Raw genomic sequence first — 25,147 nt, 5'->3', positions numbered from 1 at the left:
AGTGGTAAGCCCAAGCCTGTGTATACTCAACGATTCGTCGGTCATACAAGAAATTAATAATGACAATAAATTTCTTCCAAAATTCTTGGCAAAACAGTGATTTAATTAATGAAACTTGAATACCAAGACAAGCGCTCCCTGGTTTCTGCGCTCCAGGTCCGCTAGCTGGTGAAACTCGTCTTCAGGGACAAGCGCTCCTACGTCCTACCACCTCCAAACACCTCCCACCACCCCTTACCACCACCAAACACCTCCTACCATCTCCGTCGACCTCCAACCACCCCCTGCCACCTTCTTTGACCTCCTACCAGCTCCTACCACCTGCTACCGTTTCCGAACACCTCCAATCATCCCCTAACACCTTCAACCACCCCTTATTACCTTCGACCACCTCCTACCACGTCCAATTCCCCCTAACACCTTCTAGCAGCTCCTACCACCCCTTAGCACCTACCCTACCCTACCCTACCCCACCCTACCCTACCCTACCCTACCCTACCCTACCCCACCTTACCCTATCTCATACCCTACCATACCAGGTGCAAGGGGGTCGTACAGGGTGGTAGGAGTTGGTCTAAGGTGTGAAGAGGTAGTTGGATGTGGTAGGAGGTGGTAAGAGGTGGTAGAAGGTATTAGGGGGTGGTTGGAGGTGTTCGTTAACAATAGAAGGTGGTAGGAGGTGGTAGGAAATGGTAGGAGGTGTTTGGAGGTGGTAGGAGTTAGGAGCGCTCGCTCCTGAAGTCGCGTTTCTCCAGGTAGTGGATCTGGAGCCATACTATAAAAAAAAGCCGAAAGCAGCACAGGACCCATGGGCAACTCGAATGAAATCTGCGACAGAACACCTAATAACTTTCCTAGTAGTAATTTGGAACTAGGCGCAAACGTTTTTCTCGCAGAACATCGAAAGTGGGTCAGAATAAATCTAGTGTCGCATGTTTCAAAATCCACGAGAATTTAGCTCAAAAAATGAAAACGAGTTAGTCAGTTTCCTTTTTTGCAACTTTTGAAGGTAAGAAATTCTTGGTCTGAGAATCGATTTTGAGGAACCTTCAATGCCTAATTGAATCCTCGGAACTCCAAAAAAGACTTCGAAAACAGCGTACGATCAACAGCTGAAATATTACGATGAAGATGAGTGAAAAATTTTCGTTCATCGACTGTGTAAACTCTTGATCCGCTTTTGATCATACTTATTTTAGGCTACCCGCACCTGACTTCCTTCACAAAATCACATCGGAACGTGGTCATAAATTAATTTTAGCATTCGGCAAAATATGAAATATCAAGTCTTGAAAATACAAATGGGTTTCTTTTTTACGATTTTCGAAATTAGCAATATTCGGCACAGAATCGATCTAGAAAACCCCCGTTCCACTAATTAGACCTCCAGGAATTAAAAAAAGACTTCCTTCACAAAATCACATCGGAACGTGGTCATAAATTAATTTTAGCATTCGGCAAAATATGAAATATCAAGTCTTGAAAATACAAATGGGTTTCTTTTTTACGATTTTCGAAATTAGCAATATTCGGCACAGAATCGATCTAGAAAACCCCCGTTCCACTAATTAGACCTCCAGGAATTAAAAAAAGACTTCCTTCACAAAATCACATCGGAACGTGGTCATAAATTAATTTTAGCATTCGGCAAAATATGAAATATCAAGTCTTGAAAATACAAATGGGTTTCTTTTTTACGATTTTCGAAATTAGCAATATTCGGCACAGAATCGATCTAGAAAACCCCCGTTCCACTAATTAGACCTCCAGGAATTAAAAAAAGACATCTAGAACACCGTAGAATCAAAAATTGTTATCATCTCCTGCACTACCACTGGTTACTAATACAAGACTAAGTCTAAATATGTCTGCATCGTTCTTCCAAAATTGTTTCAAACAATCAACTTAAGCATTTCTGCGCTTCAGTGTCGTTACGATTTTTGGAATCTTATTACTTTTTTCTGTAGTATCAATATCAGGAACTTTTTTTGGCCGATTTGTACGTCAAGTACTAAAATAAAAAAACTGAAACATCGATAATACAATTAAACGAACCAACTGATTCAGAAATAGATGTGGACTGAGATAAATGTTGAAGGATACTTTGCCCCATATTCTCTCAAAGTTGGCCCGGTGTCGCTTATAGTAGTTTTCATTCCACTGTGTGGAATGGGTTCTAGAGCGTCGTTATACGAACCGTTATTTTTACTGTAGATGAATGCAAAATATGGAATAACCGTATGGAATCATTGACAATATATTTATGCTTGATAAAAATTTTATCTTACCGGTACATCATTATAGTAATCACAACAGGAGGTCAAATATACTATACAAATAATTACTATGGCTACCTCAATGTCATCGTTAGATATAAATAATATTGACGATTTGTACAAAATAATTATTCACAGAAATAAAAAATGACTTTCTAAGTGTATTAAAAATAGATACGGTAAATCTGAGGATGTGTCCGCTTGATATTATTCTTAACGATGAACATGCAGCTGCTCCCACTTTCGTGTACGAATGCCTTGCAAACTCATGCATTCCTTTCAGGTTCGAGTGTTTGAAAATCTTTGCAACTGAAAATGCACAATAAATACCGCAGAACTTGTTTGTTTATTTTTAAAGTAGTTGAACTCGTTACCTCAAACTAACTAGTCTTCTGAGTTTCACAACCGTTTCGTAATACTCGTCACATTATCAAGGTTCTGACTTCCGTTACCCATTTAAAGGTAGGAAGACCTTGACTTTCACTTTAGAGCTTACTTTCCACATCATCGACCACTGGAATCGGGTTAGACACAGTCCATTTTTCTTTAATCGGTAGATCTTCTTTTCTCGGCCTAGTTTTTAGATCATGAGTTCCTGCGTAATGTTCCTGGATCTCTCTGAGAGTCCGTCCCTCCGTTTCCGGCAGAATGAAGTAGATTACGATGGCCCCCACAAACCCGACCGCCGAGTAAAACCAAAATGTACCGGCCAGTGTCATTCCATTTTTCATGTAGAGGTAAACCTTGTTCACGACGAAGCCACACGCATATCCAAAAGCACTGACTGCACCCGCTGCAACACTCCGGACCTGAAACCATTTCGTTTTATTAGCATAACGTTCAAAAGAATCAAATCTATCCGTTATTATAAATCCGTCGAAGTGGCAGGTGATATAAACATATAACATGCTCTCGAATGAGAATGGATTTGAAAAATCATAAAACTAATGTTGATGGAAGAAAAATTGCTACATGGATAATCGTGCAAGAGTACCTGTGATGAGAAAACCTCCCCTATGAGTATCCAGGGCAGCAATCTAATTCCGAAGTGACTAAGGTAAGCGGCACCAATCAAGGCGTAAGTTGGAATCCAAGAGTAGTCTTCGCCTATGATGAGGCCTCGCTGGATCAAGTTACCGTAAAGCGCAGCGATAGAGAAACAGACGGCCGTGCTGAGAATGGAACTCAAGGCGATAATCCGTTTTCCAGTAAAGTGTATCAGAATTACGCAAGACAACGTGCCGAGGAGTTCAGCAGCGCCCATAAACACCGTGGCTTTGAATTGCTCGATGGGCGCATGAAGTTCACCGAAGACAGACACTGCGAACGTCTGCAACGGCGTCATGCCGCCAAAGTGACCGACAAGGAAGGCCCAGCTGACCAAGAAAAAGGGCACCCAGAAGGTGCGATTCGTGTAGTGCCTCCAGGCTCTTTCTCCACCCGCTGCTTCTAATTGCTGCGGCTTTTGAATGGACTCGCAGACGGTGTTGTATTCCTCCCGGACGTGGTCGGCAGGCACCCATCCCCGAAGCCAGCGCAACGCCTTTAAAGCCTCCTTCATGCGCCCCTTTTCTGAAAAAGTCCCAGAAAATATGAGCGAAAAATATCGCACTTGTGTTTCGAAATATTGGTTTCTTCAAAATCATTGTAAAATTAAGAAAATAGTGATTTTTTCCCCAATGTTTCATTACGATAACGTTACCAACTTCAACCTCGTATTGAAATGGCTAAAAATTTGATTGAACGCACCGCAATCGTTTTTATTTTAAAAATATGAAATCGTTGTATCGGAACAGATTAAATTTTTTCCAGTTCATGTTTTCTTGTTGAGTCAAGAGTTCAATCGTTGAAGCAGGTAATGAAATTTTTTGTCACAAAAATCATTTGCGATGGCTAAAACTTAGAATTACTCAAGCGCACAAGACGTATTCATCGCACGATATATCATTTGTAATTCCGTTGACGCGATATTTTGTGGCATTTTCCCGATACTTGATAGGTGATACCTGAAACCTTATGGTTGTATACGTAGATGTACAAATTCTGACTTTCAAGGTGACGACCCAGTTTTATGAGAATTTTCAAAGCTACTTCCATAGCGAGAAAGTTCACCGCCTGGTAGCCGTTTATAATACTAACGTACTGACGTCTACGATGACTATATTCTGTACTTCTTTCAACGCATGTGTTGTTTCATTTACCTCGTAAACAAATTGGTGCAACCGATTGAACCAGTTGATTACGCTAAACAGTTCCGGCTAGATCAACAAAGTATGGCATTCGATCGATGTTAATTTTTTCTTGGCTAGATTCGTGTACACATTTCATTTGAAATACCTAATTGTTTCTGTCAACGAACATGCGACTTGGAGGAACAACATATAAACTTGAAATGAGATCATATTTAGTTGACTCAATGTCGGAAACGCATCAACAGGTTCACTCGAATGAATACTTCACACCATCGCGACAAGAAAGGCTTTTGTTGAATCAAGGAATTCGCTTGACTGATTCATTTTGGCAAATTAACCAAATCAAAATCGTTGAATTAAAGTCGTCGTATTTGGAAGAAATTAGGGATACCGGATTTAAGTGAATGCACACCAATAAAATCTGTTTCGTTGGTTCAAGAGTTCCTTTCCCTCCGTGCATCCACTGCGGACGGACGCAGTAGTAAATAAACGTTACATGATTTTTCCTTCTCCTTACCAATGAGCCAATGAGGACTTTCGGGAATCAGACACAGTAAGACGAAGCACAATATCGGAAACATCATGTTTACGAGAGCGACCATCCTCCAGGTGGTCAAGCTACCCGCTAGCATTTGAATAAAGATGCCGAGAATTACGGACATGGTCGAAGTCGCTGATAGCATGCCCCGAAGGTGTGGTTGCGTCACCTCTGCGACATACGTTAGCACCGGTGCTTCCAAGAGGCCACCGGTAAGCCCCGTCATGGCTAAGGCACAAAAAAGCATGGACGAGTTGTAGGAATAATAGTACATAATCCAGGCAGCGATGAACGGAGCATTTAATATCATCATCGTCTTCCTTCTCCCAAGGTAACCAGATATTAATCCACTGCCCAGACATCCGACAGGGACGAGGATCAAGTTGAGACTACCTGAATAAAGTGATGAAATTTAATGGCCTAAAAGTTTTCGGTTCCTTGTTCAGGTTTAATACCGTTTTCGTTCAAGGTAATTAAAATATTTAGCATAATTAGTGCGCTATTCGCAATGATCGCGTGACTTACTGATCCACGTGATTTCGTCGAGGGTGACATCAATTTCGGGTTCCGCTTTCTGCAGAGCAGGAAGGAGAATGGTGCTAAATCCAATTGTACAACCATAGCTCAGTAATAAAAGGTTTTTTGCACCGACTGCCAGTACCTGCGGAGCTGCTTGTCTCGATTTTGAGACCGCTATCACCTCTGGTCCCGACGTTATATTCTGCTCGTTTTGTGGCAATTTCCGGTTGTTACTGAAACATTGTCGTCATAATAGTTTTAGGGTTTCGTATCCTTTTACTCTTTGAATAACTTTGACTTCAGATATCGTTGACATTTTTCGCAGTCCTCGGTGTTAATGAACGATTCGATCGAATCCTACTACAGATACCGGTTGGGGCCGGTATGATTTATCTTTCCTCCTAAAACTTATTCAGTGGTAAAAGATAGCGCGGTAGCTCCGTCGCGCTTCATAAGCACCGTTATACAGTCCTCTCATGAGGACCAATCAATTAATTTCCTGCTGAACGAACTGGACGCTTGGATTTGCCGTTCCTTATTGCTTACAACCTTCACCTATTACCACGTAGCTAACCGTTATATGCATGGTCTACGACAATTCGTAACGTACCGGTGAACTATCTCGCAGTGACGAAGCTTAATTCTGAATAGCAAAGCCTGGCACGTTGGTTCTCACAATCAGTAGACGGATATTCTTCAAGCTCTTGAAGTTTCGTTCGTAAGATAATTATGACATTAGGCGTCCTGTTTCGATATCGACCTTGCGAGGAAAAAATATTCCAGAGCCAAATAATACGGCTGCTTGTGTAACACCGGATAGCCATCACACTAGTAACTCATTAGATTTGTACGACAATGTGTTTGTTTTTTTTCTTTCAATTTTTCTTTCAGTCAAACGCGTCCTTTCGTCATTTTTATCGCCTCGCAAATCACACCGAGAATATTACAATTGTTGTAGGTATAATTTAACTTTTACAGAGGATCGTAAATCGCACTGCCCGTAATTACTCTACCGACAAGTAATCTGCTGAGCAGCAATCGTACTGCGCGTCGAAAAATAAATATGTATGTGCAATAACGGGTATACGGCAGGACGTATGACACGATGAAAAATCCCCTTCAAACCGGTTTATTGGTTAGGTAGGTAAATAACAATTTGCATTGTGAAACGATTTCATTTCTCAGCTCTACGTTAATACTGGCATAATATGTCCAAGTACAACGACCTGGCGTAAACTGCGCAATCCCATCACAGACTGCAATGCTGGAATGAGAATATAAGAGGATGTATGGATCTTGATGTATGTGTATTACAATTGTAATTAGCGCACTATTTCAGTTATATCGGTGCACAGTCAAGTGCACTTCTACGGCTGTAAGAAGGTCATTAAGCTCGCGACACTTTCATAATCCTCGCATCGTTATACAGGTGGCGATAATCCGCAATGCAGGTGACGTGCAGAGCCGCGATGCTGCATGTTTGCAACTAGTCATGATGCAACGACCGGATGTCACACTCTAAAATTAATTATTATTCAAAAATTACAATAATATTCCATGTAATAAAGTATATTAATGATTTCATCTCGCATAGCAGAGATTCACGTTTTCAACGTGGAGGAATAAAGACTTCGTGAATTTATTCAAGTTTTTTAATCAATATCATATTTTTTCTTTTTTCCGGAATCAGCGTCAGTCTCAAAAATTCCGTGTATAAACGTAAGGTACATGCGTATTGTAGAAGAATGTGATGTAACATGAGACAACAATATTAAGCGATTAGGCGGCAGCGACGCGTCAATTTACTACGTACTTATAGAATTGTGCCGAGTGTTTCACTCTTACCGACAATGAGCTCGGGTAGCCTTGTCCTACACTGCGTGCATTTAACGGCGATTACTCAAACAATTACCATTTTACTGCATCCCAATTTGCGGCATAATAGAAAAGTACAACTACGACGCGGTGTGCGTGTATTACTTCAATCAGTCATACGTGATATGATATGCCAAAAAATAAATGTTGCTCTTGCAACAATGGACCTACAGGTTGCTTTAGGAGTGAAGCGATACATGGAAGCCATTCACCGATGTACTGCAATTGTTTAATGACTTTCATTCGATGCGGGTCATCGTCTGCAGCGGTAGCTTTGATTATCCAGACGCCCGATGGCTTCATTGATAGCCGCCATATGTCGGTAGCCGTTATGAAAAGCTTTTAGAATTGTATTCTTCGATCGACGATAACAGCAACTATAAATATATCGGGTTGCGTGGGGTACAATGGACCCCCTGGAAAATGTTGAATGAAAATAAAAAAAAAACAATCTTTTCTTTCCAATATCGAGACATTATTAGAGGTTGGTTAAATATGTATTTAATTAAAGTATGCAACATTCTTTTAGGACTGAAACGAATTTTTATACAAGATTCTTTGAAAATGATATCTTAGACGAAGGGAATATAAATTTTTTTGGTTGTACATGTTGATAGATAATCAATGATTCATTCGACACAGGCAGAATTAAAGGATGCAGAGTCGTTGGAAAAAAAAAGTACTTGTTCAAATCATTTTTGGAGAAGGCCCGTCGTGCCCCATAAATTCTGTATTTAATTTTTCAATTTACGACAATATAATCATGAATTTGTTCGATATAGATCAAAACGACTTGTAACCGGTGTTCAAAAGCCACAAAAAATAATTAGCGGCTTTGGGGATCACATTTTCCAGAATTCATGTCGCATAATCTATTAACTTAACAGCTCCGCAAAGTGAAAATTACTTCAATTTTTTTCCTAGTGGTATCTCTTTGTAAACTACAATAATTTTCAGTACAGCATGCGATGTGGCAATACTCTTGATAATTGTATTCGAAAAAATGATCACGAAGTAGATGACAACGCGATCCAGAAATTTGTGACAGAAATTTTTTCCAGAACTAGAAAATTATTCAATCTTTTACGTTTTCTCGATATTTATCTCACGACCACGATCATTTATATTTCTTTTTATTCTATAACAGCCTGATATCGCGTATTAATAATCATTGACACTTGACTGTTAAGGTCAGTTTTAACGCGTGCCAGGATGCACGTGGTCATATGATGCGTGTCAACTAATTTTGCTACTGGCAATGAGTTTCGTGTAAAAGAAAAATGTTTAATTAAAAAATGATTATTAAATAAATTTGATTGAAGATCCTGACACTCACAATCATGTATAATGACGAAATAAAAATCTACGGAAATAATGATAAACAAATAACTAATCTAGTTTAACTCCCGCGTATTCAAATTATTAATAATATTCGTAGCAGCATTCTGCAACCTAAATTTAATCATCTCTTGCAAATGAAATTGCCTGCGTTTTTTCAGGTTTGGTAAAAAAATTTTCTAATACACGATAAAGCGGCCTCGTATCAGGAGCATTAAGCGCGATAATACAAACATGATTTTATATAAGAGGTTTACTTTGTGAAAACTGTAACAAATATTCATGCATGTATCACACGCAGTTTATAATCGTGTTGAAAAACTTGAAGGATCGAGAATTATTCTACACATTCTGAGATTATACCGGCGACTTAGATAGTAATATACATTATCGTCACGAATAACAATTCATGACCGTTCTAAGTAAATCCGATATTCTGTAGACCGTGTAAAGTCTGGAACTTAATATTTGTGTATACATATATATATATGTATATATATATATGTATATTTCAAGGCTCACGACCAGCCGACATCGTCAAATTGTACGATTCGAAATATAGCATATGCACGGGATTGAAATCGATAAAATAGCTTGGATTTAAAATATCTTGCATAGAATTGGCATTCGTGCATTACCAAAAAATAGCCACAGACAGAAAACAGATAGAAAAATTGATTTCAACGTGAAATATGATGTAATAATAATTTGTTCTACACATTGTCAAGTTAATCTGCGTAACGCTCATTCTTCTCACCCACCTTATAGTCTGATCCTGGTTCGAGGAAGGTCCCATATTTTGGAAGCGGTAGCGCCAATGATTTCTCGTTTGACAATTGCAGTAAATTCGTGATTCTCCGTTATAACAAATTTCTTCAGACAATTTCCATGACAATAGATCAAGTCAGATGACTGTTCGGCGATCGCGCGAATGCGATGCGAAATGAATACGTCTCAAATTACGTAGAGACGAAGACCGCAGAGGCATAGACTCCGGCTGAATCTTTCGCTCACTCCGTTTACTTCGTTCAGAATCCACGAGCATACTGACATAAATTCGCCACTGTATAACATCGGCAACACTTCCACTACCTCACCTCACGCCGGCTGTTATACCATCTACGTACCTATGCGTTAAGAAATGGTTCTTCTGCCCCACCCCGGTAGTCTTCGTTTCATTCAATTTTTCGTTCCATTCTCAAGGTGTTTTCAAAACGCTTCTTCAGCGACGTCGGCGTATTCTTACTTATAGCTCTCGAAGCTCGTGGTCAGCGGCAAAGTTGGATTTCATGGAGCTACGAGCCATCGGCTCGTTCCAAAATCGGAATCTAGTACTTTTCAAGACCAATTAAAAAACCATGTGCTTGAAAAAATCTTATTGCTCCGGGAGAGCGAACCTATATAATCCAATTAAGAAATAGTTTTTAACCTGGTCTTGATATCACCAAATAAAAACCCAAATGTATAGACCAAGTTTTTTACGACTGGATACTCGCATAATTTGCTTGGAATGATCAAAGTAACCGTGAATTTCTGTTTAAACGAGAAAACAATCACTTGTCCAACTCTTCGATCATCTTTAGTGAATGATTATAAAAAAAATTTTAATTTTGAATGAGTTACTCTTAAGCCGCTATGAGTACCAGAACAATTTTGGAAAGCTACTGTTTGCGATTCAGTCGAATTCCCGAGATACTCAGATGTATCCGAGGCGCTGAAGGAACCCGCAAATTCCGAGCAGTTTAAAAGATGTTCACCAATTTTCTATGCACCGTTAACCCAGAGTTTACAATGATGAGATTCGGTGTAGAAGGAACTCAAGACTGAAATATCGTGTGTAGACATGCAGGGGTAACGAATGCGTTATGTGCCGCAAGAAACAGAGACAACGTAAAAGGTTTCGTGGCCGTTGCGGAATACAAGTGAAAGTAAAGGAGTCTGAGGTTATACGACGATTGGTTTACCTAATTACGACGACACTAACCTGACCTGGTACGTTGGACAATATATCGAATACGACATGCTTAAAATAATCGCGTGGTTTTAGAATAAACATTTACAGTACAACTTTTGTTAAGAAACCTAAAAACCAAGTCTCTGTCCGCATGTGGCTGATCATGAGTGTCGCGGATACGTTTACCGACTTTTTAAATTTTGGTTCGTTAGATAGGTGATCACTGTGTAAGTGATGTCTGTAATTAATTCGCATAGTGCGGATTAATTGAAAAATATTTGTTTTTTCATATCAATGAGTAAGAATCAACGGTTTGGCGCAATTGTTTACATATTTTAATTAACCTTGACGTTGCAATTTATAACTGCATATGCACACGTGGAAACCCCTCCTGAGACGAAGAATATCATTTACTCTTAATCAGCGAGAACCATGAAAATTAATTACAGACAATCGTATGAAGAAAAACGTATATTGTAGGTATACGTGGAGGGCGATACCAGTGAGGAAATAATTTTCCAATTTTTTACACCATTCGTAGAAAACGTATTTGCAAGGCGAAGAAAATGCACGTATTGTTTATACAAGCAGTCTGCGTGATGTTTGTATTGACGTTCGAGAAAATATTGCGATGATCTTGCCTCGTCGGATGAAATAAAAACTTTCGTTCAAAAACGAGTATACAGAATGTCTCAATTGAAATGTATTCATTTGCTCCGTGTGATTGTTTATTATTAATTGAGACGCGTATCTGTGCACGCGACTAACGCTGACCTTTGTTTGCGGCAAACAGCGTTGATTTTTTTTATGAGTGATTAATTAATTTACTTCGCCGTACGACTCGAGACGCACTCGTTAAATTGATTCAACTCAAACAAGTTTGATATGATTCAATTATACTCAGAGGTCAACTCAAATTGCTGCAGACTGCGGGCAACGGATACTATTCAATAAATTGCACGATGCGTGAGCCGATAACGTTAACCAGTGCTCCAAAGTCGAGACGGCACATCTTTAAATTCGTGAAAGCCGGATCTATGCATTAGCCGATAACAGGCATTGCCAACCGGTCGATCGTGGCTATTAGATCAATCGATCGATGCAAGGCTATAAAAAGTACATGACTCTGTCAAAAAGTATAATTTTTCATTTAATTCGGCTCGGAGGGTAAAGAATTCTCAAACCAACGAATTAGATTTTTTTAGGGTCCATACGCTTCAATCTAGTATCCCTCATTTGTTCCCGAATACGATGACTTCAATTCAGCGATTTCGATTTAATTAGTTTGTCAAAATGATTTGGCCCAGCGAAATATAAATGATATCATCCGATGAATAAGTATTGTGAACTCTAATGTTCGGTAATCACAAAAAATTGTCGTAACAACAAAATTCATTAACTGCTTCAACCATTGAACTTTTGATTCAACAAAAAACATAAATTAGAAACAAGCTTAATTTGTTTTTATACAACAATTTCATATTTTTAAAATAAAAGGATTAAGGTGCGTTCAACAAAATTTTTAGTCATTTCAATCGCACATTTCCGTGATACAAATTCACAATATCTCAATATAATCCTTTCCCTCTATGGGTGGTCGACATTTGAGATTAGTTAGCCATCCCTGACTTTTACATGTCACACACGTTGTACACACCGTTGCTCCGATAAAATCACCGTTGTACGCGTGTAAATTAATAATGTTATTATCTTAGCCTTTGCCTGCAATTTCACATTCAAGTAGTCAGCAGTAAAGATTATGCACAGAACCGCTGGTTTAAATACGAATGCGAGACGTACGCCAAGTGCGCACGGTATCAATACCGATATAATTTTTTTTACCATTTGTTTTAAACGTTATGGAATGTAATTTATGCTCGAAATAGGTGATCAGAAGAAGGATGTGATGGAGGCAATTGACAGAATTAATAGGTATCAATCACGATAATTTATTAATAACCGAACAAGCTGATTGAAAACGTGTTTTATACTATTCGAATAAACTATATATAATATATGTATGGTACAAGTTATAAAAATTACGCGGATTTAATAACTTTTGATATTAGTGAGCTCTTCGTATTATAAACGCATTTCATTTTACATATATATTCACGTTGCACGATTCATTAGAGCGAATAAATTTTACGCAAATGTAATGTACTTTGGTTCATTTTCAGACAATCGATGATTATTCAATCATACGCAACTTTGATGTGGCATTTTAGAATTAATTTTATAATCTGGCTTGCGTTTATTTTCGTACATGTATTGATTCGCTAGATATAAAAAATTGAATAATTTAATTATCATCTCTAGGATGTTTAAAATAAGTACTACTACTATTATTACTATCATAATATTGATTTGGTCTAATGCTACACGTGCCGAGATCTAACTTTGTTTATTTTATTTTTGTAAATTTTAATGAAGAATAAAGTAATAAATAAACTTTTATGTAGAACGACATTGTCGTAATTAATGAAGGTTGTCCGGGTCATTCGTAATTTAATATACGTACATGTTTACAGCAATGTTAAGAATAATTGAGAAATCTCGACATACAAGTAAATATCTGCAATTAATAAATAAATTATAGGTTTACTTGACGTTTTGTCATTATGTATACCAATGAAAGAATTACCAGCTTTGATTGTAATACCTGTATCGTATCAACGTATCGAATTCGATATTTTCGAATTCCCTTCTGCTTTGTGTAAAATTCTTGACGCTTCTTATCTTAGCTGTCATAATGATGCCTTTACGATGTTTGTTTGGCATGAATATGAAAATGTCGCTCTCACGCCTGTTTTCGTTCTTCAAAGTGACACTTTCTACGGCTCAATACGTATATAATTGTTTAATGAAGCATATCTGAAATACCTTTCCATTTCATGGAAAATTTGAAGAAAAAAAAAAATAGCCGTTACTTATACTTAGATCTCTAAATAAATCTACAGTCCACACGTTAAGACTTAAGGCTTTTGTGACTCTGTCTCCAAGATGCTAGTAACTTGAAAAGTACCCCAGGTATTTTTCTACCCTCAAACGAACGAATTAGCACGTTTAAAAAAACGTGTCCAAAGTTTTTAGTACACTACGACATATCGTAGAATGAAGAAAATGAGTGAGATACACCTCGAGTACTTTCCTTATGAACTATGGCACTCTGACCTCAGGTACGAGACAATAATTTCTATTTTTATCTCGATTCACGGCTACGTGAATTTTTTAACGCCAAAGTTCCGAGGTGGATCACATCACAAATGAAGCTATGGTTGCCATTTCACATTTAGAATGTCAAGCGTACTAGAAAAATTAGAAAAATATCCGTAGACCCTACTTTCAAAGTCTCGTGTCTAATGTTCCAACTCGTCAAGTAGCATGGGTTTAGGAATGAACACCACGATTCCTTAAATAGGTTTTTTAAAAACAAATTTGCATTTAATTTTTGTTCATTCAATTCTCTGTGTTTCGAAACTTTCTACAAATGAAATTAATCACATGATTCGGGACGAAACTTGTTCGTCTTCATCCTCACAACTGATAATACAGATCCATTAGTGTTTGTTTCTATTAGTGCCAAGACAAAACTTACATGAGACATGATAGGCAGCAAATACAACAACAATGAATACAGTTTAATCGAAGGCACTCGTGTAGGTATGCATGTTATTACATTAATTGTCAAAGGGGAAAAGAGGACTGGACATTCGTCAATGAACTTCGTGAGACCGGAAAATTTATGCTGACAATAAGAGACTTCAACATCAAAATATTTGAGGATTCGTCGGTGAAGACCATTGAGAGAATAGCGTCAATTACGTTTAATTTAACATTAACAGAATACCATCCAAGTCCCTCTAAGGGGACGTGAAGAATTTTTATAATTTTAAAACTTGAAACAATTTGGTAATTACTTGACCGCGTCAACGATAAACTTACTGTAAAATTGGTTATGGTTGAAGTCAAATGACGCTGAAAATATCATTCATGCGTAAAAATAAGTTGTTTTTTTTTTTTGGTCTTTCATTCTCAATTGTTTTTACCCTCTTTCACTCTCTTACTCTCTCTCCCTCTCTTTCTCTTATGAAACAGCACCGGTTTGGCAAATGCAACATACAATATCATGTATATATTAAATTGTTAATTTGTTATTATTTCTAGTTGTACATAAATATATATGATATACCTGTACGTGTAAATGTATACATGTATATATAGTTTCATTTACTAAAATCAACTACGTAAATCTTTATAAATATACGTACAAATATACCTAAATCGATGTGGTACCGGATGCGTAATATTGCGAACGATTCAAGATTGTGTGAAATAAAAAGAAAAAATTTTTCTACTTTAATGCACTTACGATCGAATAGAGATTAGTGAATAAGGAACAAAGATCGCCGATTTCAATTGGTACAACCTGGATCAGTCTTAGTTTTTAGCAGTAATCCAAACGAAAATAATGAGAAATCGACTGCTCAATCCGAATTTATCTACTGTATATATATTAGGCTGATTCAAAACAAACGGCTAATTTTTTTTTTTTCAAAATCCTCACATAAAAACTTCCGAGAAGGTGTGAAAAGACGCCTGTAAAAAGCAGAGCCCTTAATATTATTGTAAAGAGGTCGCGCATCGGGAATTTCTATTTCCCGTTTAAATAACACAGGAATAAATTTTTTTAAATTTTGCAATTTCGTATTTGTGCAACGGCTCATTGAATTAGCGGACCAAAGCATATTTTTGTAGGAAATTTGACGCTCTACAAAAAAAGTCCTTACAAAGTTTTCGATAGTCACACTCCTTCAAAAGTTATTCGAGGTCAAAGTTGAACTTACAAAAAAATTCAATGTTTTTTTTTTTCGATGATACTATGAATCTTTTCTCATTATTTTGTTATAAAGAGGATAGATTTCGGAACAATTACATTTTTAAATAGTCAAGTGCATCAGTTATGGATTCTCCATGTTAACATGTTTATTATTTAACATCGCATTTTTGTAAAGTAACTTTATATTGACTCGATGGGAAAATTAATGATTGAAAAAGCCCAATTAGAGTAAGATATATTTATTAAATATATCTTTACAACAAAATAATGAGAAAAGATTCATAGTATCATCGAAAAAAAAAAAACATTGAATTTTTTTGTAAGTTCAACTTTGACCTCGAATAACTTTTGAAGGAGTGTGACTATCGAAAACTTTGTAAGGACTTTTTTTGTAGAGCGTCAAATTTCCTGCAAAAATATGCTTTGGTCCGCTAATTCAATGAGCCGTTGCACAAATACGAAATTGCACAATTTAAAAAAATTTATTCCTGTGTTATTTAAACGGGAAATAGAAATTCCCGATGCGCGACCTCTTAATAATAATATTAAGGGCTCTGCTTTTTACAAGCGTCTTTTCACACCTTCTCGAAAGTTTTTATGTGAGGATTTTGAAAAAGAAAAATTAGCCGTTTTTTTTGAATCAGCCTAATATATATATGTATATATTTTTTAATCGCTTAAAGGACAAATACGTCTTGCAAGGGTTTGGGAAAAAATGGACAACATATTAGCATTAAAAATTAATTTCACCTACCGAGACAAAACTTCGGTACACAATCTTTTTGTAATCAAATATAACAAATCCCAGTCAAGAAACCGTTTAAATAGCAATATAGTGGACTAAAAAAGAAGCAATTTAAAAAAACTCACTGTCGAGCTAGACTTCTGAAAATCATAAAACCACCGACTGATTTTATATCTTACTTTGAGCGAAAGCATTAAGTTCTCGTTCACGTTTTTATGTAAAATTTTCGAATATTGTCCTTCATAAATTCCAGGGAAATATGCAACGACGCCACGTCCGTCATTCTCGATGGAAACGCTTTGTAATATACATGATTAAAAACAAAAAAAAAAAAAAAAAATGAATTAACACTATGTACAGACCGCGTTGTACATATCCTTAGTCTACCTTATCATATACCAATGGAAACCTGACTATCCTTAACTGTCGACTAAAGTCGCAAACCACACTGTCTCTCAGCGCCAGCATTTGTTTAACAAAGATGCAACTGTCTTTGTGACCCAGTCTCACTTCTCTTACGGCCTCTCCTGTCCTCACGTCCCAAACGACCAAACATCCCTGAAAGAGAATATTGCAAACGATATTTTAATCAGACAATTCATCCGAGTTCCTCGTACATAGAGTTATGGCAAAGTTGTCGATGCTGGTACCTGGTTACTTGTAATGAGCAGGTGATGGGTCAGCATAACCAATTGCGGACTGTAGGCAGCCCTGTGAGCCGGAAGAGCGTGCAACAAGTGTCCCTGGAATCTCTCCCAAACACACAGCCTCTCGTCGGTTCCTATACTAATTACATACGAAGCAGAGCAAGTTATCGCTGCGACGGCTCCGTCGTGAGCTTGCGTGCTGTACATGCACGCGCCTGCAAAGAATTTAATAGACTTTGAGCCTGAATATGGTTTCGAATTCCGAGTATCACGTGTTGCTTGGGAAGTGAAATTAGGTATTTACTATTCCCTTTTAAATGGTAAACTTTTAAATCTTCGCTTATGTGTTTTGTTCAACTTCTTACCTGTCAGCAAGTCCCACACGCACAACAACCCATCCTGAGATCCGCTTCCAGAGGTCATTGGACTGACCCTGTCAATGAAGAGGCACGATATCGGCCCGCAATGACCGTGCAGAGTGTACAAGGGTAATTGATCTTCTAACCTGGAAGAAAGTGAACGAATATTGTTGTTACAGGGATACTCAGAGGAAGAATGGAATGTCGGAAATTAGTTCAATCTTGGTCAAACTCTCGAAGAGGGTCTAAAAAATTCGATAAGCAGTCAATTGTTGTAGACTCATATTAAAGCATTACGAACCTATATACTTTAAGCGTATGGTCCTGACTACCGGTAAGAACTCTACCGCCTTCGCTGTCCAGAACTGTAATGGGCTGTTGGTGTGCTCTATGGGAGCCAATTTTCATACAGCGCAGATTATCTTCGGTAGGGATGAAATTATCCATATCCATAGGGGACCCTACGCTACGTGTTCTGTTGTGTGCTTCAAAGAAAGTACACGTGGATCAGAATATTTCATTCAAGTTAATGGAGAAGATGAGGAGAGAATATAAAAAATTTGCTTACTTCTTCTGTACGAAGTTGTACACCAGTCCATGTGCTGTCCTCTGTTGTATATTTCAAGTTGAAAAAAATCTAAAGATCCGTTCAACTTTGCCGCTACTACCCTGTTGCCGATAAACTTAATTGCAGATATTCCAAGTCCTGATCCGTCGTCAAATATACACTGTACAAAATGTTTATTAGATTAATAACAGTTTTTAATATAGATAAACTAGAATGGGGCGGACTAGCTAATGGAAATCATATAACACCTAGTATACCTTGAGCAAACCAGTAGTTCCTTCCCAAAACTCCAAATTTCCATTGGCGCAGCCGACTACAATGAGGTTTTCTTGATAATCGATGCACCAAATTGGCGATACGTTTTGGGATGTAATTTGTACCGTTTTATCTGTACCCAATGAATTGACGCTGCTAATCGATTCAGTATTGTTCAATCGATTGTTGGGTAAAGTAAGGCGCTCTGAAATTTCGGACTTCTGAATTTCGTCAATTGATTTCCTGTGCTCCTCGAACAGTTGCTTATATCGATCGCCAAAGTCAAAACCCTGTTCGTAATTCTTTTGAACGGGTGAATATTTCATGGCAGAGAAGTTGGTGTTTATGGTCGACCTTAAATCCGGGAAGTTAAAGCTACTGTCGATACTTCTGCGCATAAGCTCACTCTGCTTTTCTGGACTATATTCGTTTATTTGATAGTCGTAGTCCAGCGAAGAGCCAGGGGAATGCCTAACGTCGTACGACATGCCCTCGTTCCTTTTTCTCACCTGAGCGCCGCTCAGATTTGAGTAAAGTCCGTACGAATTAGCAGTTTCCATCTCGCCCCTGGATGGAGGGGAACCGCTCTCGTAATCTGACATTAACTCCTCAGAGTCTGGAATCGTCTGATTCAAATCCTTTGCGGAGTTACCGAAAAATTGCTTTCTGTCTATGTGAGCCAATTGTTCTCCCGATATGGAATCCCAAACTCTGATATGCCCAGCCAAGCATACACTGGCTATCGTGTTTCCGTCTGTTGCTATACATTCGACTTCTTGGGTATGACCTTCCAGTACCAAAGGCACAGCTTCCATGACGAGTTGAGTCACGGAATCGTTTGACTTCTCTTGCTGGTGCCAACTAGCCCGCCACTCTGCATAATTCCTGCTGCAAATACAACGATAGAGAACTACCATTGTATAAGCGACGACTATTACACTGATCAGGCATAGCAAAGCTGCCAAAAATATTTCCATCGGACTAGATGGCACAAAAGGAGCATTAAAGCCTCGTCCTTCAGATCTGGTTGGTACTTCCATATCTGCAATAATCAAATTTTAATGAGTAGATTATGGAAGTTGGGGTAATCGAGAATTAGGCAAAACAAAAAAAATTTGAAGGCCAATGAGTACGAGCGATGGTTGCCACTTTGAAGATAATTCAAATATATTTTTGCTAAGGTCATAGGTTATATGATAAGTCAATAACACTATGTCAAGAGCGCATTCTTATCAAAATCAATTTTTTTAGCGTAGGAATCTTTACCCGTAGCATTAGAGATCATAAAGGCTAGACTAAATATTGAGACAAGTTTTATGATGTAGATTCGTTAATATACTTATTAATTAGAATAATGGGAGTATGAGTAAACATTGTCTAAGACTTGTCTAGAATAACATTACCGCCTATGATTTTAGGACGTGATTAACTACAAAGTTCATTAGAGTGCTTCTGCATAAGAAAAAAAAATTAGACAACCAATCGGGCAATTAATTCAATTTATAATATTGAATAGAAACTGCTCACCTGAAAAATCCAAGGGGTCAAGAGCAGCTGTCGCGAGGCTTTGCCATTGGAACTGCTGTATGTCATTTGGATTGCTTATTTGCCTAGCCAGCTGAGGGTTTACAGCATGAGCCAGCTTGATAGTAGGAAGTATCGATATTTGTTCACCAGCCAGCGATATGTTGTACAATGAATGAATCGACGACCAGTGGTACAACGACAAACGATTCCAGGGTGGAAAATCAACAGGGCGTAACTTGTTGAGCTCTTCGGTAATATTGTTTGATAACGGACTCTGAGAAAAATGATTACTTTGAGTAGTGAATTCTTTTGCAAACAAATTTCACCGCTCATACGTATTTTGTCAATTAATTTATTCACCTGATCGTTCAAATGATTTGGCGGAAGTGTCGAAGACGACGTGAATAAAGGTTTCACAGTGTTGAATTCGATGTAATTATTCACCGTCCGTGGCCTATCAAGCGTATATCCGTCAATGTCGGCTTCGTGTTTGGACGGATCGCTCAATCTAATCAGGTGTTCAATGATACCCGAGTTGTATATAATCATGCTGATCCAAACTACCATCCAAACCATGAATGCTCTTTGAAAAATCCTTGTTCTTGCCCAAAAATGAACAAGCCTCAAGCGTTTTGGTATCTTTACAAGCGTTGGAGTGTTTTGAGTGTTGGGGGCTACGACGTTTGTCGGGCCATTGCTGACCAGGCCATTTAATCTTGGATGTGATTTGGAGCGAAACATGTTGCCTTTTTTGTTTTGAAATGTTGTGAACTGTTGTCTACGCATCGATGGACCATTTGGTAAATGAAATCTTGACGTATCGCTTGACAGCTCGGTTCTCCTGATGTCTATTGCGAGAATGGTGGAAAAAAATACCATCTGAAGGAAGAAATCGTTCAGTAATCCGACAATGGCGAAAATACAAAATTCTTGAATGGCCGGAACGAATGTAAATAATCCAATGGTCAAGATAGTGACCTCGGTTAATAGGTTCTTAGTTATTGACCAGCCTTCCTTCGATAAGCCCTGAGCAACGCGGATTTTCACGTCTAGATGAGCCGGTGTGCTAACGACGCTCTTTGTCAGAACCAGTACGTTCTCTAGCCCAACGACCAGAACTAAGTATGGAAATATTTCTTTTCCACTCAGGCTGAGAGTCAATCCGAAAAAGAAACACAGTCCAACGCTCATTGATAAGGAAGCAGCGACTGTGATACTCGCACTGAACGCCATCCCAATTTTAGACTTAATCAGCTCGATTTTACGAACAGAAAAATAAACGTATAAAAATAAGGCAAAAAATGTCATGACAAGCGGAAAGAAATCGCAGTAATTGAATTCACCAGGATAAAATATGTGCAATGTTTCGTCAACTGGTAGCGTATATGATGAATTTTTATCTGGCGACTGATGAAGAGGATAGTACATTGTTAGTCGATGTTTCAATCCTTTTATGAATCTGTAAATCACCAGTTGAAAACTATTAGTTTTAACCTGAAATTCAACAAAAAATCTGGATACCAAATGTTTCAAATAATCAACTCCATTACTTACCGAGGATCGTGTTCTTTGAGAACAATTGTCACGGCGTATTGAATGACTCGTTGCCTGACGCGAATAGGATAACGCTTTATTCCGGTCTCTTTCAGGCTCATGCCAAACATTATTTCTGCAAGGCTGATCTTGCTCTTTTGCAGATTCTACACAAACATTAGAGAATTATATTTCAAGCGTCAATCATTTCAAGCTATTGGTTGCACCAGTATTGTTGGGATATCGATAGAGATTTTTACATTTTTCACAAGTTCCTCTAAGCCCCCAACCTTGCCGGAGAGTTAGATTCAATCGCTGATATGACATGCGTGAGAAAGGAAAAGATTGAGTTTTTGATAGTTAGTTACCTGATACGAGTAAATAGTGTTGATAAGATTGGTGTCCTGATTGAAGAGCTCCAAACTTTGCTGCCATAGATTTGCAGGTGACAAAACAAGGCAGTTGTATTCCGGTAGAACATCTGGTTTTTTGGCATTTCTTCGTTTCACAGCCTCGACGTGGAGGCAAACCTGACCAAGGGTCTTTAGTCTGAAATAACAAATGTGCATGGAAAGTTGGGCAACTAATCTTTTCTGTAGGAACAAAATCCATTGATAAAGTTGCATCGTTACGTTTCTGGGTCCTGATAGTTTCTAATGATTTCCAATAAATTAAATATTTCATAAAGCGGTCCTCTGAATGCATCCGTCAAGCTGAGGTCTTCGGTCCATGGGACAACTCCCACCCTCAATGTTACTTGTTGCACGTATAACGCAGGGGTTTCCGAACCGTTAACAAACACCTCTGTTTGGTTTATTATTGTTCGAGGAGCATTTCCTGGCATAGGAAGATTCACTAGAGGATAGCTACAAGAAAATTGCATAAATATCAATCGCAGTACTGATTTGCTAAAAACATTTGTTATATATCAGTTTCTCGATATGCAGTATTTCCAAACATTCAGATACGGTCAAGCAGATAAACGTTTTTTTTGCCCCGAATGCTTGGACTAATCTTTCAACAAACTGTTAATGACATTATGTTACCGATAAGATATACCAGAATGATAAATATAATGACTAACCAGCATAGCAAAACGACAGATATTGCTAATGAAATTACGGCAACGGGATGCGATGAACAGAATAGGCCGTGGGCATAATAAAGCCCTGCCACTCTGTCCGGCAGGCTGCGGGACATTTCACATCAAGGACACGTTGCCAACATATCCTAGGCAGAGACAAATTTCCAGCGTCACTTCTCCGCTGATAACATATAGGCTTGGATTTAGTGACTTGTTGAATATCTGTAATAAAAAAGTTACTTGACTTGGCGATCATTTAAAAATAGAAGAAATAAACAAGGCAAGACTGCAGTTCAATCGTCCCACCTTGAATGATCAGATAAATTTTCATTGAATTAGTGTACTTCAAGATGTTATGTCTTTCTTAGGAAATACTTTAACTTATATTAACAAAATACAAGAAATTTCAGAAGGAGAATCTTCAGTGACGTTTTATATTTTGTTTTTAATTGCATTTTGATAGAATACCACACATGGTTACGAGATTCTGAAGAAATTGTTGAACGCACAGGGTTAGAAGCCGGCACGCTGGTTGAAAATGCACACACACACACAAGAGTTTAAATTAAAGAATATTATGTTTCGAACAAAATTCAATTTTTGAATAAAAGTGATTTTAGCAAGAGCATTGTATACATTGAAGCGTTAATTGAAAATCAACATTTTCCAAAGCCTCTGAGTGAAGCGTAGCATCGATATTGACAAAAATAGAAAACTACAGCGGGTCAATTTGTCACAAGATAAGTAAACCACTTTAAATCCGTAGATATTTTTGGAGCTTTTAGCTGAATAAGTGGAACATCCTCGACGGGCTGCATTGCGGTTAGTCAAATATTATCTAGAAGTGATAAAGTAGTTGGGCTCGGTTGGAATCCGTTGGAATTCCGGTTCTGAATAAAACCTAAATATGACGCAATTACGTTTCGCCTCGGGTATTAAAAACGAAATAACGTTTATATGTATATACATGTGGAAAGAATCCGAATCGCTGGGAGCGCGGATTTATCTTTGCGGCTATCGATGTTAAACGCAGCGAAAATCCGGGTGAAGGGAGGAGGGATGAAATGTACTTACAGGCGTTAAAAATACCCCACGACGACAAAACGTCGACGCGACACGTATTCTCTCCAAACTTTTCTCCGCCAGTGGGACAGAGAGATATCCGTCGTTGTCCGCTTTGAGGTTATGTTCGCAGTGTGGTTATGTTGTGTTATGTTACCAGGTATGCTTGCCGTGCGGTAGGCAGTAAACCGTCGACGGCAAGTCTGCTCGACCAAAACGCACACTAATAAATCATTTGATAAAGCTAACGCGTTCAATCTTCATCCGTATGAATTTTCCACTATGTCTAAAAATCGAAGACGTCATATTTAATTCGGCGAAACGCCGAGCTACGACGACGCGATGCTCGTGACAAGATGCCCAATTACGTATGTTACTGCGTGTGTCACCGCGCGTGAATAGTTAGTTTAAAAACTTGGAGTTTCAAGGTGCACCGCACAGGAAAGAAGCCAATATTCAATGTGAAACTTCACTCGTGCACCGAGGCGAAATACCGTAATAGGGACTCATACATGCGTAGCGGAATACATACTGTACGTCGGGTATGCACCTGTATCATACCTATAAGTCACCGACAGTCATTTATTTTTAAACCATTTATCAGGCACGAGAAGTCCGATTTCGTTGTGACGAGTAGCAGCGTCCGCGCACAAACACCGTCAATAACTATATTCACCGCGTGTAAGGTGCGGAAATATCGAAATGAAAACCATCGGAGGATAATTTTGTCTCCCAGTGACAGAGACAAATATATTCAATCGAATCACTCCTCGTCGCACGCACGTTACGGCGTGAATACACGCGCACGCAACGCACGCATACGAAAGTAGAACCTTGAATCGGTGCCCTCAGAATCGGTAGAGGCATGAAACGCAACTGCACGTTAACGCCCGAATGATAAAATTAAGTAACGCGAGTAGCTAGCGGGCGCGAAGCGACGCATAAATATGCCTTCGGAGCTTCGGTTTTGCTGCTGAATTAGTTGCCGTTGCTCCGAAACCAACTGCGACGATTTATTGACACACGCATGTTACCGCCTCTCGCCTTTCACGCGAGATCCCGCCTATTTACGAGAAAATGCGTGTGTGCGTTGCTTATGACGTACGTTATTTTAATTACGCGTTGTATAGTTATCGATACGCGACCTGCAGCGGTCAAATCTACACTACATACGTACGTACAACGGCCTGCACGGTGGCAAGGCAAAATTTTCATACATCGATGCATTCGTAGATCGTTATATTGATATGCAATGTAAGCGCTCGTACTCGGTGCATCGTTATGTGGGTATTACGCACAGAGGAAAGAATTCACCGCGGAATGATTTATTTGATCGAGAAAAAAAATCATGCCAAGTACGTCAGGGGCGTGTACGATTGTGGCGATCAATCAGGGGCTAGGTCAGACTGCTCGCTTAGATTTATAAAATCCGAATGGTATAACTTCTGCTGTTAGATTTTGTTTGAAAGGCAATAGACTATCCTCTTCGCAAGAAAGATGAGGGAAATAATTAATTACATATATTTATATTGGTAGAACTGAAATTATGGAGCCGATACAAGTTTGTTCTATAGTGCCTAACTATTAAAGGTTCTCAGAATAAATGGAACTGTATATTTGAATCAGTGAAAATTCACTGACTCCCAGTGACAATTTTTTTTACTGTGCATACACTGATTTTTTCCAGTGGTATATACTTATGACTGATCGATGTTCAGAGAGAAGTCGAGAAACAGTTAGACTTCTGCTGTATTTTAATCCTTTCATGCGTATATTCTTTTTGTTTTTTTAGATGCGATTCGCTTTAAATTTTACATACACGGGCTTTTGGGTCG

The 25,147-nt window shown here is 38.5% G+C and overlaps 2 protein-coding genes across 5 annotated transcripts; both read right to left on the bottom strand.

Annotated features, from left to right (window-relative positions):
• Positions 1–2,254: 2,254 nt before the first annotated feature.
• LOC107221297 (facilitated trehalose transporter Tret1) lies at positions 2,255–9,823 on the bottom strand. 2 transcript variants are annotated; one of them, XR_006903876.1, is made up of 6 exons: positions 9,500–9,823; positions 5,532–5,758; positions 4,986–5,399; positions 3,271–3,848; positions 2,651–3,085; positions 2,255–2,585 (listed from the first exon to the last, which is right to left on the bottom strand). XR_006903876.1 is itself a non-coding variant. In XM_015660277.2 (5 exons), the coding sequence occupies exons 1-5, from the start codon at positions 9,532–9,534 to the stop codon at positions 2,762–2,764; spliced, it is 1,578 nt and encodes a 525-aa protein (XP_015515763.1). In that variant the 5' UTR covers positions 9,535–9,823; the 3' UTR covers positions 2,255–2,761. The 2 variants fall into 2 exon arrangements, 1 of the variants encoding a protein (XP_015515763.1); XM_015660277.2 differs by having other exon boundaries at positions 2,255–3,085.
• A 6,363-nt stretch (positions 9,824–16,186) lies between these two features.
• Positions 16,187–24,466, bottom strand: LOC107219105 (sterol regulatory element-binding protein cleavage-activating protein). Of its 3 annotated transcripts, none has more exons than XM_046737315.1 (13): positions 23,874–24,466; positions 22,251–22,472; positions 21,799–22,032; positions 21,535–21,715; positions 21,188–21,333; positions 19,994–21,092; positions 19,634–19,907; positions 18,109–19,148; positions 17,852–18,011; positions 17,585–17,768; positions 17,290–17,429; positions 16,928–17,139; positions 16,187–16,835 (listed from the first exon to the last, which is right to left on the bottom strand). In XM_046737315.1, the coding sequence occupies exons 2-13, from the start codon at positions 22,364–22,366 to the stop codon at positions 16,656–16,658; spliced, it is 3,966 nt and encodes a 1,321-aa protein (XP_046593271.1). In that variant the 5' UTR covers positions 22,367–22,472; positions 23,874–24,466; the 3' UTR covers positions 16,187–16,655. The 3 variants fall into 3 exon arrangements, with proteins under 3 accessions (XP_046593271.1, XP_015512717.2, XP_046593272.1); XM_015657231.2 differs by lacking the exon at positions 23,874–24,466 and adding an exon at positions 23,325–23,705; XM_046737316.1 differs by lacking the exons at positions 16,187–16,835; positions 23,874–24,466 and adding an exon at positions 23,325–23,705 and having other exon boundaries at positions 16,927–17,063.
• Positions 24,467–25,147: the final 681 nt, after the last annotated feature.

The sequence above is a fragment of the Neodiprion lecontei genome, chromosome 4 (assembly GCF_021901455.1).
Source record: "Neodiprion lecontei isolate iyNeoLeco1 chromosome 4, iyNeoLeco1.1, whole genome shotgun sequence".
Taxonomy (NCBI): Eukaryota; Metazoa; Arthropoda; class Insecta; order Hymenoptera; family Diprionidae; genus Neodiprion; species Neodiprion lecontei.
Note: the sequence above shows the minus strand (reverse complement) of the source record. Positions and strands in the feature narration are given on the sequence as shown.

Excerpts from the sequence above, each read along its gene's own strand:
- LOC107221297 (XM_015660277.2), bottom strand. The coding sequence starts at position 9,534 with ATGGGACCTTCCTCGAACCAGGATCAGACTATAAG. Across the intron at positions 5,759-9,499 it reads AACCAGGATCAGACTATAAG|TAACAACCGGAAATTGCCAC; the intron begins GTGGGTGAGAAG and ends ACAATGTTTCAG. Across the intron at positions 3,086-3,270 it reads GGGAGGTTTTCTCATCACAG|GTCCGGAGTGTTGCAGCGGG; the intron begins GTACTCTTGCAC and ends AAATGGTTTCAG.
- LOC107219105 (XM_046737315.1), bottom strand. The coding sequence starts at position 22,366 with ATGTCCCGCAGCCTGCCGGACAGAGTGGCAGGGCTTTATTATGCCCAC. Across the intron at positions 19,149-19,633 it reads TGACCCCTTGGATTTTTCAG|ATATGGAAGTACCAACCAGA; the intron begins GTGAGCAGTTTC and ends TGATTATTGCAG. Across the intron at positions 17,430-17,584 it reads CATACGCTTAAAGTATATAG|GTTAGAAGATCAATTACCCT; the intron begins GTTCGTAATGCT and ends ACTTTCTTCCAG.